Source organism: Sprattus sprattus (assembly GCF_963457725.1).
Source record: "Sprattus sprattus genome assembly, chromosome: 13".
Classification (NCBI taxonomy): domain Eukaryota; kingdom Metazoa; phylum Chordata; class Actinopteri; order Clupeiformes; family Clupeidae; genus Sprattus; species Sprattus sprattus.
In genome coordinates this window covers 28,134,506-28,148,989 of record NC_137911.1, presented here as the reverse complement: position 1 = coordinate 28,148,989, position 14,484 = coordinate 28,134,506, and the positions used below count along the sequence as shown (strand labels likewise).

General features: G+C 43.2%; 1 protein-coding gene across 1 annotated transcript in view; it reads right to left on the bottom strand.

Moving 5' to 3' along the window:
• kif15 (kinesin family member 15) overlaps positions 1–12,862 on the bottom strand; it is a gene marked incomplete at both ends in the record, with an annotated part of 21,128 nt that extends 8,266 nt beyond the window's left edge. Inside the window, 20 exons of the mRNA XM_080849541.1 lie at positions 161–323; positions 939–1,044; positions 2,949–3,077; positions 3,369–3,566; positions 4,216–4,357; positions 4,479–4,620; positions 5,318–5,504; positions 5,948–6,151; positions 7,546–7,634; positions 8,557–8,701; positions 8,958–9,080; positions 9,661–9,786; positions 9,986–10,195; positions 10,814–10,993; positions 11,366–11,463; positions 11,635–11,672; positions 11,781–11,857; positions 11,960–12,146; positions 12,523–12,559; positions 12,844–12,862. Coding sequence (XP_080705667.1) covers positions 161–323; positions 939–1,044; positions 2,949–3,077; positions 3,369–3,566; positions 4,216–4,357; positions 4,479–4,620; positions 5,318–5,504; positions 5,948–6,151; positions 7,546–7,634; positions 8,557–8,701; positions 8,958–9,080; positions 9,661–9,786; positions 9,986–10,195; positions 10,814–10,993; positions 11,366–11,463; positions 11,635–11,672; positions 11,781–11,857; positions 11,960–12,146; positions 12,523–12,559; positions 12,844–12,862 — 2,600 coding nt within the window. The remainder of the gene's footprint in view (positions 1–160; positions 324–938; positions 1,045–2,948; positions 3,078–3,368; positions 3,567–4,215; positions 4,358–4,478; positions 4,621–5,317; positions 5,505–5,947; positions 6,152–7,545; positions 7,635–8,556; positions 8,702–8,957; positions 9,081–9,660; positions 9,787–9,985; positions 10,196–10,813; positions 10,994–11,365; positions 11,464–11,634; positions 11,673–11,780; positions 11,858–11,959; positions 12,147–12,522; positions 12,560–12,843) is intronic.
• Positions 12,863–14,484: the final 1,622 nt, after the last annotated feature.

The following is a 14,484-nucleotide window of genomic DNA, read 5'->3' as shown; positions in this document are numbered from 1 at the left end:
ACTGCCGTGTGTGTGTGTGTGTGTGTGTGTGTGTGTGTGTGTGTTTGTGTGTTTGTGTGTGTCGTACTTGACTTGATCCAGTTGTAGCTGCGTGCTTATCTGTGAGTGTGAGTGTGAGTGTGTGTGTGAGTGTGAGTGTGAGAGTGTGTGTGTGTCGTACTTGACTTGATCCAGCTGTAGTTGCGTGCTGATGAGGGAGCTGGACAGGTGAGTGTTCTCCTGCTCCTGATTGGTGCGTTGGTTCAGCTCGCTCCGGGCGGAGGCCAGCTCCTTGTCGGAGGACTGCAGCACCACCCGCAGGTCGAACGCCTCACTGCGCAGGACTGCCAGGGATCAAAAGGTTGCAGATTTATCAGATGCCTGAAAGTCATATACCGGAAGTGCCGTAGTGTTTCTAAGTGTCAGAATCAACTTATTTTTTAGGATTTTTTAGGGTTAGGGTTAGAGTATAAGGCTAAAAACTAGGTCTCTGTACCCCTAACAATGCCTGAAAGTACGTTACACTTCCTGAACCCCCTGTGTATGACGTCATATGACGCCGATATTCTACTTTCCGGTATCCGATAAATCCGCCACCCACTTTTATACCACTGCAGGCTTGACAGAGAGGGCACTCTGCTGTGTGGTCACCCACATATGACCCAAATCAATGCATCACCAAGGAAACCTGACGTGTTTAGTTCCAAACAAGACTGGTGTGTATTTATGGGTGCAGAGTTCACTTCTTTATATCCTCCTCTCAGCCCTCGCTCCAGGCTTGCTCTGGGTGTGTGTGTGTGTGTGTGTGTGTGTGTGTGTGTGTGCGTGTGTGCACGTGTGGGTACACTAAGTGTTTGTGTGTGTGTGTACACTTTAAGTTTTGTACAATCATCCCTCCTATCTTTTCTTAATGCAGGTTTGTGTGTGTGTGTGTGTGTGTGTGTGTGTGTGTGTCTCACTCTCTGTAGCTCCTTTCTCCTCTGAGAGTTTGTGCTCCAGGCTGGTGATGGTCTGCTGCAGCCTGCCCTGGTCCTGGGCCCAAGAACTGCGCTCTGTGGAAAACAACTGAACAGAGCGACCAAGGCTTAGTACAGAGCAGTCGAGGCTTAGTACAGACTGGTAACCAAGGCTTAGTACAGACTAGTAACCAAGGCTTAGTACAGAGCAATCAAGGCTTAGTACAGACTGGTAACCAAGGCTTAGTACAGACTAGTAACCAAGGCTTAGTACAGAGCAATCAAGGCTTAGTACAGACTAGTAACCAAGGCTTAGTACAGACTAGTAACCAAGGCTTAGTACAGACTAGTAACCAAGGCTTAGTACAGACTAGTAACCAAGGCTTAGTACAGACTAGTAACCAAGGCTTAGTACAGACTAGTAACCAAGGCTTAGTACAGAGCAGCCCAGGCTTAGTACAGAGCAACCAAGGCTTAGTACAGAGCAGCCAAGGCTTAGTACAGAGTAACCCAGGCTTAGTACAGAGTAACCAAGGCTTAGTACAGAGCAGCCAAGGCTTAGTACAGAGTAGGGATGGGCATTCGATTAAATTGTTTTAATCGATCGTCGGGAGAATTAACGATCGATTTTCGATTAATCATTAAAAAAAATATATATCAAAAATGCACTATTTATAGGCTATTTTAAAATGCAGTTAAAAAAGATCAAACACAGTGTGTTCCTCAATGAGATCTTTATTACAAGATTGACAACTCTTGTGGCAGTTAAACCGGATCTGTTTAATGGTTACACTTGAAAAATATGCGCTGCTGTACTCTTATGCAGCGGCGCCGACAGCTAGAAGCCGGTGCTCATAAACACAACTTACTCGGTTAGCCTGCCTAACAATGAATTAGGCTAATTAACAAAGCTCCATTAAAACAACCAGTAACAGTATTATCGACAAGCCATTCAATTCACCGGTAAAGAGAATACTAATAGTTAAGCCCTAAACCTACAAGTCCAGGTGCTTAGAATAACAGCTGATAGTAAACGTCAACTTTTAAGATGATTCTTGAGCAGTGCCAATTTCAAGCTGTCCTTCCCCGGTTTTCTAACCAGAAACAATAACCCTGGAAGGTTTTGAAAACTAGTAACTAACTGTTAAAGCACACGTTTTTAAAACAACCAGTTAGCTAGCTTGGCTACCTTTTGGAATCCTTCAAGCCAAGTTCGCCAGCAATCCTAGGTTAGGTAGGGATGCTAACTTAGCCACGGTAAGTGATGGAGGCTGGTAGGATGGCAAGCTATTTCCAACAGTGCTGATAAATATGGTGGGTTCCAAATGTTTAAAACTTAACTTAGTTGTGTACTGTCACTAACCATTGTCGGATGTGCGTTGTTCAAGTGGTACATCATTTGAGTTGTGGCCGAGTTGTACTTATACACAGCTTCGCAGTGTTGTCAATGAACTAAGTCATTTTTTTTTATCAAAATGGTCCCACGCTACACGCCGAGACCTCTCTTCATGTTTACTTTTGAAAGACACGGAAACTTGCAGGTAACTGAGTAGGCCTGTGCCGTTTTTTCAAACATTGCCCTTGTTTGGTAAAATTTTAATTGCTGCCACATTGCGAAATCCATTGCATTCCTTCAAGACTCACACTACGCAACAGAACGTGCATTAGTTTTATCGATGAAAAAATAATGTCATCGACGAAATTCTTAATGATCAATTAATCGATCGTCGATTAATTATGCCCATCCCTAGTACAGAGTAGCCAAGGCTTAGTACAGAGCAGCCAAGGCTTAGGACAGAGCAAGCCTGTACAGACTAGAGCGCGTGACGTCACCTTTTCTTTTATGCAACGCCTTTTCGGACCCACTAATCTGAAAAGAATTGACTGAACACAACATATGCATGTGTGCGCTTATATAATGTCTGTGCAATTGAGTCGCTCCATTGACTCTTGACAAATGTGGAGGTTAAGCAGGTGATTGGCTGAAGGCTGGTGAGGCCTCGATGTCCCTACCTCATCCTTGCGTCTGGACGCTTCCGTTGCCGTGGCGATCTGCTCCTCCAGCTTGCTGATTTGCAGCAACAGTTTCCTGCTTTTGGCCTCCTCATCATTGAGCTGATTCTTCACACCGACGGCCTGCTCCTGAGGTGTGAGGGGAGACAAATCCATTAGCAAGTCTGTTCATATAACAACTCACAGATTTCCCTTTTACTTCAGCATAAACTATATGATTCAATGAACTCTGCCCCTCACACGTAGAAAGATTTATTTTTTTAAAAGGCCAGTTGGTGTCTTTGCTCTAACAGACACAGACTAACTTTTGCCTTACATACATACACATACGTGTGTGTATACACGTATTTGTGTGCGTGTGTGTGTGTGTGTGTGTGTGTGTGTACACATATATGTGTGTGTGTGTGTGTGTGTGTGTACCTGCACCAGCCTGAGCTCCTCACTCAGGGCCTCACAGGCCAACTCGTTCATCTCCAGAGGGGGCTCCTCATTCTGCAGGTCCTCAGGGGTCTCTCCTGGGTCACCGTGGCAACCACCGTGGCCATTCAGATGGTCTGGGCTGGCCAGCGGCACCAGGCGGTTCCGTAGGTTATACGCTCTGGTTGGGGTGGTCAAGATCTGGTGGGAGAAGGCCGTATGGAGAAGACATTACAGATAAGACTACATATTGGATGTATGTCTCAGGATAACTCTGTGAAAACAATGCAATCCAGTATGTTCATTATTTTTTGTCAATGTGTGTGTGTTTTGTTCCTCTGTATCTGTGATAAAACTTTAAAAAATAAATAAAAATAAAGTGAAAAAAAAAATATATATATATATATATATATTGGAGGATACAGTTGGGATCCTGGACACCAAATGAATGCAGAACACTTATTCCTTCAATTGTTTAAGCACCTTATAAAATACTTAAAATAATACTAGATACAATTGCTGGATGAGGCCTTGGGCGATAGCAAATTAAATCCAAAGGTGCTCTGGGTCACTGGGAGTGAGCAAGTGTGTGTGTGTGTGTGTGAGTGTGTGTATGTATGTGCATTTAGACATTTACATTTACATCATTTAGCAGACGCTTTTATCCAAAGCGACTTACAAGGAAATTGCATTTATACATCAGTAGCAATTTTAGGGGTTCAGTGTTTTGCCCAAGGACACTTACACACTTGGTGAGGAGGAGTGGGGAATCGAACTAGCAACCTTCCGATAACTAAACGGCTCCTCTACCCCCTGTACCACTGTCGCCTAGTGCATAGGCTCACTCTACCTTAAGGGTCTCAGCATGCATCTTGTTCAGCTGGGACACCTCCTGCTTGGTTTGGGCCTTAGTGGCTTCCAGAATGTTCTCCAGGTGTTTGTTGGACTTGTCCAAGTACCTCCTTTCTGCCTCGATCTCTGTTAACTGTTTTCTGTGGAGAGGTGAAAATAGTCAGTCGGCCATTTCAAAACTGATCAGATTCTGTGAGAGCATCCAGACTGAAAGACAGCTAGGTAGCTCTTCACCCCAAACTCCAACGGGTCTCATCTTACTTGGTGACTTGTTTGTGGTCCTCGAAGGCCTGCACTGTGGCGGTCAGCTCCGACTGCTTCTGCAACAGCTGGGCCTTCAGCCTCTCCATGGAAACCTTTGACGTTGTTTCTGCCGTTACTGGTGTAGAACATGTGGGCGGAGCTAATGGAACAGTAGACACAAAAGAAGAGTTATTTCTCTCCATACAGTTCCACATCATAGACTGCTGACATGTCATTCAACTGGTAAACACCAAACTCTTGTCTGAAGATGATCAACACATGCATGCATGTCAGTATGTCTTCTCATAGTCATTTGATAATGCTCTCAAATTAAAGCAGCAATAAGGAGTTCTGTTCCAAAACTAGCAAGCTAACTACCTTAAAGGCCTGCATAAACCTTGCAAACACCACCAACAGCCCAGGTGACACTGAAAGAAGCTTGCCAGCACACTAACTGGTGTCTTTTGGCAGTATAGCTGAAGATGTCATGCTGTGAAAGCTTTTCTTCCATTTTTGCAGGGTGTTCCAGCCCAGTACACAGAACTACATACGGCAACTCCTGGATGGCTAGTGGGGAAGTCACAGGTGCTTATCTGTCCTTCACATGACCATATGCTATCAAAATGAATTTGTGGATGGTACCAAAACTAGTTGCCTATAAACCCATACCTCAAAAAGTATAAAATTGTTGCATAGTGTTACTTAAAAAGCACACTCTTCCGAAGTGTTCTGTTGTGATGCTTCTAGCGCCATAACAAAGCTTTACTGGAACCCTCCACAGAGTCGGAAGGACGTAGAATCTCCACACAGCCAAACCTGCGGCTTCTCTGTGTAATGTCTGCTCTCCTAGTTCTTACCACAGGTGTCTCTGGTTGGTTTTTCAGACTCGACCAGTTTATTGAAGAACTCCTCCAGCTCGGTGGTGCACTGCTCCGCAGCGAGCTGAGCGTCCTTCACCGAGTCCAGCACCCGCAGCGAGCGCACCTCCTCCTTCAGGCTGAAGTTCTCTGCTTGGTAGCGCATCAAGCGCGGGTGGTGCTCCAGCTGAGGGGGGGGGGGGGGGGGGGGGGGGGGGAGGGTTGGAGAGAAAAGAAAAAAAGAAAAAGATGAAAGGGGTTTATGAAGAGGGGAGAAACAGGAGGAAAGAGTCTCTAGAATTTGTTTTTCTGTGCACCATTTCAAAGACAGAACTTATGTTATTTATGACTCTCTAAACAACAGATCTAGGTACAACTGACTGACCATGTCAAAACAAGGGCAACATTCTGAATATGAAAAGGCCCTGACACCTGTCTTCTCTTTGAGCTGCCACTTCGTCATTATCATTGTCATCTCTGTTTGATCAATGGAGCGCTGTGTGTGCGTGGCACCTGGTCTCTGTTTGAGTAGCGCTGTGTGCGTGGGGCACCAGGTGTCTCTCTGTGTGTGTGTGTGTGTGTGTGTGTGTGTGTGTGGCACCTGGTCTCTGTGTGAGCAATGGAGCGCACCTGGTCTCGGAGGATGCTGATCTCCTGCTGGAGCTGCTCCAGCTGGGTCTGGTTCTGCTGATCCGAGAGGGGCTCGCTCTGCAGCTTCTGCTCCAGCCGAGCGATGTGGTCCTCGCGGAACTTCACGATCATGCGGTTGGAATGGACGAACTTCTCCTTCTGGGCCCAGGCCAGCTCCAACTGAGCCAGCTTCTGTTGCAACACCTGAGGACAAGGGCACACCACCAGGCATAAGAATGGGGCAGGTTTTTATGGCGAGTGTTTAAGTATTAAAGTATTTATCTATCTCTATCTATCTGTTGGTGTACCCTTTTCCAACAGATAGATAGACAGAGATAGATAAATACTTTATTCATCCCGTTGGGAAATTCTGGCATCTTGCAGCTATCTCATATTCACAATAATTACTGACAATATGTACAGACAATACGATACAATACAAACAGACAATGCAATACTGTTATTTACAGTGTAGATAGGATGTATAGTGCAAAACAGTCTAGTCATATAGTTCTATGACAGCTGGGACAAAGGACGTACAGTACGTACAGTAGAACGTACAGTACCAGTCAAAAGTTTGGACACACCTTTAATTTTTTTCTTTACTATTTATATTTTCTGCATGGTAGAAACCATTTTTTTGTTTTGTTTAGTACATCATTTCATATGTGTTCTTTCGTAGTATAAATGTCTTCAGTATTAATCTACAATGTAGAAAATAATAAAAGTAAAGAAAACAATTCTCAAAAAATGAGAAGGTGTCCAAACTTTTGACTGGTACTGTATGAGAACAGGCATGGGTACGGGGCCTCAGGCGTGGCCTGAAACATGCAGGTTTTTATGGCAAGTGTCTTACTACTTAACTCCTACTTACAGTAGTTACATTCCTGCATTTTTTTTTTTTATTTCTTATGTTCAGCAGTATTTATTGTTACACTAGGTCTCTATTGCTCGTAGCTTGATTGTTCTCTCTCTTTTGTACGTCGCTTTGGCTAAAAGCGTCTTCTAAATGACTAAATGTGTGTGTGTGTGTGTGTGTGTGTGTGTGTGATAAAAGCGTCTGCTGAATGACTAAATGTAACCCGCACAAAGCACAACTGAGAGGACCAAGCAAGAGGTGATAAAATGGCTCTTTGCCCTTGTAACCCAGGTTACTTTAAAGCACCGTTAACTTTTGCAAACTTAACTAGTAAAACTAATAATATTCATCACTGTTGTATTAGTTTTGATATTCAACTTAATGTTTTTTGTAAACATTTTAATCATATTAAATCACGTATTTTAATATAAGTAATATAAAGGCTAGTTTTAATACTATTTATTTCAGCTATTTATTCACTTATTTATGAACTAAACCAGGTTTATTTTTAACCTGGGTTACACCCTGGTGGTACAAAAGCAGATTTTTAATCTTTGACGCTGAAGGTGCAGCGAGATCATACGATGAAGAAGGAGAGTGTGACATCCGATGAGACAATGATGAAGTGATGAGAAAGTGTTGTGTGAGCCGAGGATAATGGTGGATACTGCACCTTCTTCTCATCTCAATAATAACGTGATGAGAAAGTGTTGTGTGAGACGAGGATAATGGTGGATACCTTCTTCTCATCCTCGCGTTTCTTCCACAGGAGCACGGCGACCTTGAACGGCTCCCTGTAGGTCAGTCTCTCCCGGGCCTCAGGGGAGCCTGGAGGCAGGACACACCAGTCAGTGGATGCATGACACACACACACACACACACACACACACGCACACATCACAGCTCGTGCAGGCTACACCAGTCAGTGGATGCATGACACACACACACACACACGCACACATCACAGTCCGTGCAGGCTACACCAGTCAGTGGATGCATGACACACACACACACACCCACACACACACACACACACACCCACATCACAGCCCGTGCAGGAGACACCAGTCAGTGGATGCATGTGCCTCGAACCGTCACAGCCCGAAGAGTATTGTTTAATATACGCCCTAATGAATCCCTAATGTGTTGCTCTCGTTTTATTTCGAGCTGTGATTATCAAACAGACACATTTAAGGAGCTGCTGGAGAGGCTGAGAGCTGAACAGAAATAACATTTTGGTAGAAACATAGCAGGATATGTGTGTGGGCAGGATATGTCTAGCCACAAGGGATTGTCAACATAGAAATGAGCAAACTGACAGATGGAATCCGAAACATTTATTTATTTTTTAAATAAGCTAGCAGTAACATTCCTTTGTCCTCTGCCACAGTCTACACAAAGTGTAAGAACCCTAAATTTCATGTGCGTCCCTCAATTCATGCATACATATCATAGGGTAATTCCACAGAGTGTGTGTGTGTGAATGTGTGTGAGAGAGAGCGTGAGTAATTTGTGTGTGTGTGTGTGTGTGTGTGTGTGAGAGAGAGAGGGAGAGAAAATGTGAGAGAGAGGGTAATGTGTGTGTGTGTTTGAGAGAGAAAATGTGTGAGAGAGAGTAATGTGTGTGTGTGTGTGTGTGAGTGTGTGAGAGAGATAGATAGAGAGAGAGAACATTTGAGAGAGAGAGAAATGTGTGTTGTTGTGTGTGTGTGTGTGTGTGTGTGAGTGTGTGTGTGTGTGTGTGTTGTACCCATATTGAGTTGGGGTCCTCCGGGGGCGCTGTCCAGGGCCTGGGGTCTGTGAGAGAGCAGCGCCTGAGCCAACTGCTCCTTCAGCTTCTTCACCTCAGCCTGCAGCTGCCGCACGTTCCCATGGGTGTCCTCGTTTATCATGGCCTAAGACACAAGCAAAACTTTTAAATACACACACACACACACACACACACACACACACACACACACACACACACATCTGCAAAACACAATTTCTATGTGCAGATTTCAAATGCATGCAGTACAAAAAGAAACAATATCACATAAATACTGAATTTTACTGAATTTTTTGTATGGTAATGTTCCTACCAATACTTCAGACACACAGTTGTACATGAAAGGTAATCTGATATATGACAGTCAGAAACTCTCCTCGGACCTTGTTCTTGATGAGTTTGGCCCTCTGGGCAAACTGTAGTGTGGACCACGTCTCCCCAAAGCACTTGGAGCCCGGGTGCACATTAGCAATGATGTACGTCTTTGCATTACCACCTAAAGAATCCTGCAAAACATACACTTAAACACTCAAAACATACACTTAAACACTCGAAACATACACTTAAACACTCGAAACATACACTTAAACACTCGAAACATACGCTTAAACACTCAAAACATACACTTAAACACTCAAAACATACACTTCAACACTCTAAACATACTCTTAAACACTCAAAACATACACTTAAACACTCAAATCAATGTGAACAATCACATACGTGTTTCGTCCACGTTTTCCTTTTAAAAATGAAGCATTTTGTCTTCCAAAAAAAAAAATGTATGCAGTATAAATTACGTTACAGACACTGAGCTTATAGTGTTGAGTGTACAACAGCACTTACTAAGCTGTGTTTTTTTTTATGTTAGTTTGTTGTGTTTTCACCATTGTGAATGTTTGTAAATGTTTTTCACAAGAAGTATTTACAACGAAACAAACCATCCTGTCACAGACAGAATTAGCAACAAAGTTTGACTAAAAGGAAATCCCCCACACACACACGGTATGTGATCATTGTAACATAACCCACTGTACTTCTGATCAATGTACACCCACAGCTGTGAGTGATAGCACGTGTACCCACCTTTAGCAGAAAGGTAAGTTTGGAGTCGCGGTAACAGATGTGTCGGGTCTTCCCATTGGACACATCCACCAACGCCATGATCACCTGACCCAAGCACATCAGAGATCGATTGATGCTGCTCGCTTCCTGAATTGCACAGGCAAAAGATAAATTAGTTAGATTGTCTTTCTTTCACCCACATACCCATGTTTCACCAGACAACACACACACACACACACACACACACACACACACACACACACACACACACACACACACCCACACACACACAGACGACCACACATACACAATTTATGGTGTTGTAAACAAACTTTCCCTTCCATACCTTTAGTCGGGATCCCTCAGTGTGGGTGTCCTTCTGTCTCTCTGACCCTGCCAGGTCCACCAAGTTCAGCTGCGATGTCCGGATGTTGACCACCTCCCTGTCGGTCTCCTTGGACTCCAGAGTCATGGTGAAGACGGCGTGAGAGCGAGATGATTCGCGGTTCATGGAGGTAGAGGCCACGCGACGGTTACGCCAACCCATTGACAGTACCTGGGTGGAGGTGGGAAAAATGATGATGATGCATAACAAAATCTCACTGGGGTTTTTCCCCCATTTTAAATGTGTTAAACATGATTGGCAGGATAACATAATGAATTCTAGGTTTTTTTTTTTCCCTCAGGTTCAATAACCAGCCATGTATCAATAGCCAGCCTCACCAGTTTGCCAATCAGAAAGACTTGTATGTCAAACAGGTTCTAAAATCAGAGATCTCATGGGTCTGTCAGAGAATGCCATCTAATTCATGCTCATGGAAACTTAAAGAGATATCACCAAGATGCACTCTGGTTTGTTCTTCCTCCTTGCATACTTTTAAATTGATTGCATCACCACAAGGATCCGATGTCTAAGCATGACAACATCTTCAGTGCCCTGACACTTTGATTTGGCCTGAAATGATCTTCCACAGACCACGAGGGAGGTAACCTGATTGGGGGGGAAGAGGCAGCATCCCAGACCACAAATGGGTCAAAACGGCCATGTGTTCGAATCCGACTCGTTGGTAATTTTCAATCTCTCTCCAGCTCATTTCCTGTCACTCTTCACTGTCTTGTCCGATTAAAGGCAAAAAGCCTAAAAATAAATCTTAAAAAAAAAAGAAAAGGCTACCTGATAGGCCTCGGCGGCGGAGGTCACAAATTTCTCCACGGCTCCCTCCACAAAGACGCCCTTCTTGATGTTCTCCCTGAGGAAGAGGCTGGCTGAGGCGCTGTCCAGCAGGTCGTAGATCTGCTCATTGTAAATCTCAATGAAAGAGCACTTGCACAGAAAACTTTTCAAGTTTCCCGACTGGAAGGAATGAGAGAATCATGTATGAAAAACTCAACCCAAAAAGAATCAACATCTAGCAATAGCATTTTGACATCTACTAAAAATCCACTGCTACCACACTACATAAAACAGACAAATATATTATAAACTTTATGTTGTGTGCACTGTTTTAGTATAGAATTTTTGAATAGAATAGAATATTTAGGATACATCAGGCATTTATATACATAAATCAAGTTGTCCTTACATCTTCATGGTAATGCTTTGTTGCGTAGATATTGTGAAAATATACATAAACAGCTCCAGAATTCAAAGAGGTACTATGAAGCGATGATAAGCCACTGACAAACAGCAGTGAACAAACTCATAGCTAAAGAGCAGTGTGCTCACCTTCTCCACTTCTCTGTTAATCAGGAAGAACAGGTACTCAAAGCTGCGTGGGATCACCCCCCTCAGATCATCCGAGAAGCTGTCACAGTCAGATGGACCTACAGACAAAACCCCACAAACATTCAGCTATTTGGTACATGTTACAAACGAGGCTCAGTTAATTAAAATCATGAATGGCATACTTCCCAGCTTAGAAGATGATATATTCTCTGCCATTCGACTATGGGAATAGGAATGCTAAGCTGTTAGGAAACCCACTAGGCACTCACCAAGCATTGTGAAGGTTTTCCCTGACCCCGTTTGCCCACTAAAAAGCAAGCACACAAGATGAGTGAATGAACACAACACGCATCGGTCATTATCACTAACCATAACAGGATAACAGGTAATGAATGACCATACATAAAACACTTACTAGGCAAATATGGTACCATTGTAGCCATTAATGCAGGACTCCACAATGTCTTTGGCCACACTGGAGAACACAGCCTCCTATTTCATGTAAATACAATGGATAGTAAAACATAATTAAAGCCAAGCTGGTGAATGACATTATAGACCAAGATTGACCTTGTTGTCTGAGCTGTGGCTTACCTGTGAGATGTCCATGTCTGCAACATGGTCATAAGTGAAGGTGCGTGGCTCAGGCTTGGAGTGAAGGCGGATGGTATTGGGGGATGTCACAGTTAAACACAAATTCTGATCACCATCGGTAGTCAGCCCCGTACACGCAGTCAAAGGACGTACGCGAACAAAAACCTTGATGGCATCACCGTCTCCACTTAAAATTAAAACGTAAGGAAAAGGAGATTTAGTAGAAATGCGGATTAGGCTGCTTTAAATGTCAAAAATAAACTATAGCATAAGTAATAGGCTATGTAATATACATATCAGTAACACTGATTTGCTAACACAGTAACGTTACATTAAAAGGTACCGTTAGAGCTGTAGTACTCAGAACTGTGTTTTTGTTCTGTAAGTTCCCAAGTATTTTGTTTTAGACAAAACGACATCTGGTACCTTTAAGGTAACGACGACTATGTGTCATACGACTTGGGACATGGAACGAACCTACATTTGTTTTCTTTCTTAGCCTTGAGTCATCTACCCAACTAGCGAACACGTCGACAGGTAACATAGCTACCCGCAGAACTTACCTGTTCCCGTTGAGAAGTAGCGAAGTATCTCCGCTACCTAAGGATAAGATGAAGATAAACCACACAATGGGCAGGAGTTCAACATTATCCCGCTGCTGCTTATTGACAGTATATGTTATCGATGTCACATATTGCTGTTATTATAATTATCCGCTAACGCTTTTGCTTCTAAAGAGACAGCTAATTCACCTTCCTGGCCAGCTAGCAGACTAGCTAACGGTATGTGTTGTTTACAGTCGACGACACAGGTTCTGACTCTCTAATGGATGTAGCCATTTCCAACAGCAAAACAGCATTAATCAATAACAATACTGGACATACCTTTTCCTTTTGAACTCATGATACAATCATGAGTTCAGATTTCCTCAGATAAAAGTTAAGTACACAACTTCATACAAGAGAAGACTTCGAAATTGGCGCGGGTAAGTCACTTCTTCTACTTGTTTGGAAATTCTGCTCTGGTCTCGTAACCGTTGTCGCCAACTAGCGTTCTATAGATGAACCTCCAAATGTACTTCAGTGAACTGCCACCTTGTTACATTCATATTTGTAACCTAAGTTCATTCCCCCGCAGGGTAGGTTTACGAACTTTAATTAACTTAACATACTTTAGATAACTTGTAAAACAGCTGAAGCTGTGTTTTGCAACAGTTTAGAGATACGTTAAGCAATGAATAGGCCTTCTAAATGGCCGAATAAGATTTTGGTGGTCATGACTGTTATAAGTGCTCACACTTATCCAATTACATTTTAAATAAATACTATCACTTCAAAAGAAACCCAATTTTGTATTCAAAGTTCAAGTTCAAAGTACTTTATTGTAATTGTCACAAAACAACGAGACAGCAACAGACAGCTAACACTGTAGCTGTCTAACATGCTGGTCTACAATCTACCATAGGTGTAAAATTGATTTGATTTCTGGTGACTGTGAAGGCCATTACATACAAACTCTGGACAAGGGCACTGTAATCCTGAAGGAGACCACTCCCACCCTGTAAGAGACCACTCCCATCGGGATAAATATTTTTCATCATAGAATAAAGCTGATCACTCAGAGCAATTTGTATTGATTTGATATGACCCTACCCTCTAAGTGCCAGCAAAATACCAACCACAGCACAACAGAGCCACCTGATCCCACTAAGGGTCAAGCATTCAAGCCTGCACCATTCTCTTGTTGTACGCATTGATATTCTCACTCACCTGGGGAAGAGTTGCTTCCGATTTTCCTAACACTGTTCCTTCCGAAACACCAGGCAGTTGTGCAGTCTTTGCCTGAATCTCCTGGCATCAGTGCCCCAACAATAAACCCCCTCTAAAGTCATTTAATATTTTCCTCTGCGTCCAAAATCATAATGAACTGGGCTTGCTCAGCGTCTTCAGTTCATTCATGTCAGAGCATGACTGGGTGTTAATCTTTTCATTGTACCATGCAACCCGTGGGAAAGCTTCTGCTTTCGTTGTTTCCCCACATATCTGGTAAGGTGTCCAGAAAGTCAACTCGTCACTGGAGACGTTATACTGTGCAACCAGTGGGTCACCTGGCAGTGTTGGCGATAGCTTGTAGAACTAGTGCACAAGCTGTGGAGCACATCCCTGTGGTAAGTGCTGATAATTACATACAGAGCCATATTGGACACACATCACATTTTTTTTTTTTTTTTTTTTTTTTTACACACACACACACACACACACACACACACATGTGCATTTGCCAAGCACCAGCAGATTTAAGCAGCCTACAACCAGAGGTTATGCATGTGCTCCCTGGGAATAGTTTTAGGTAAGCTTGTGCAGGGATTAAGTGTATGGTCACACATCAAACTTGGGTCAGTTATGCTTGAGGCTGTTATATGAGGAAAATATATGCAGTCAATAACAACAACTACGCGACTTGATTTCTAAAATTCAGTTTTATTAATTAACTTTAAAGAGGACAGAAAAAAAAACACTGAAATG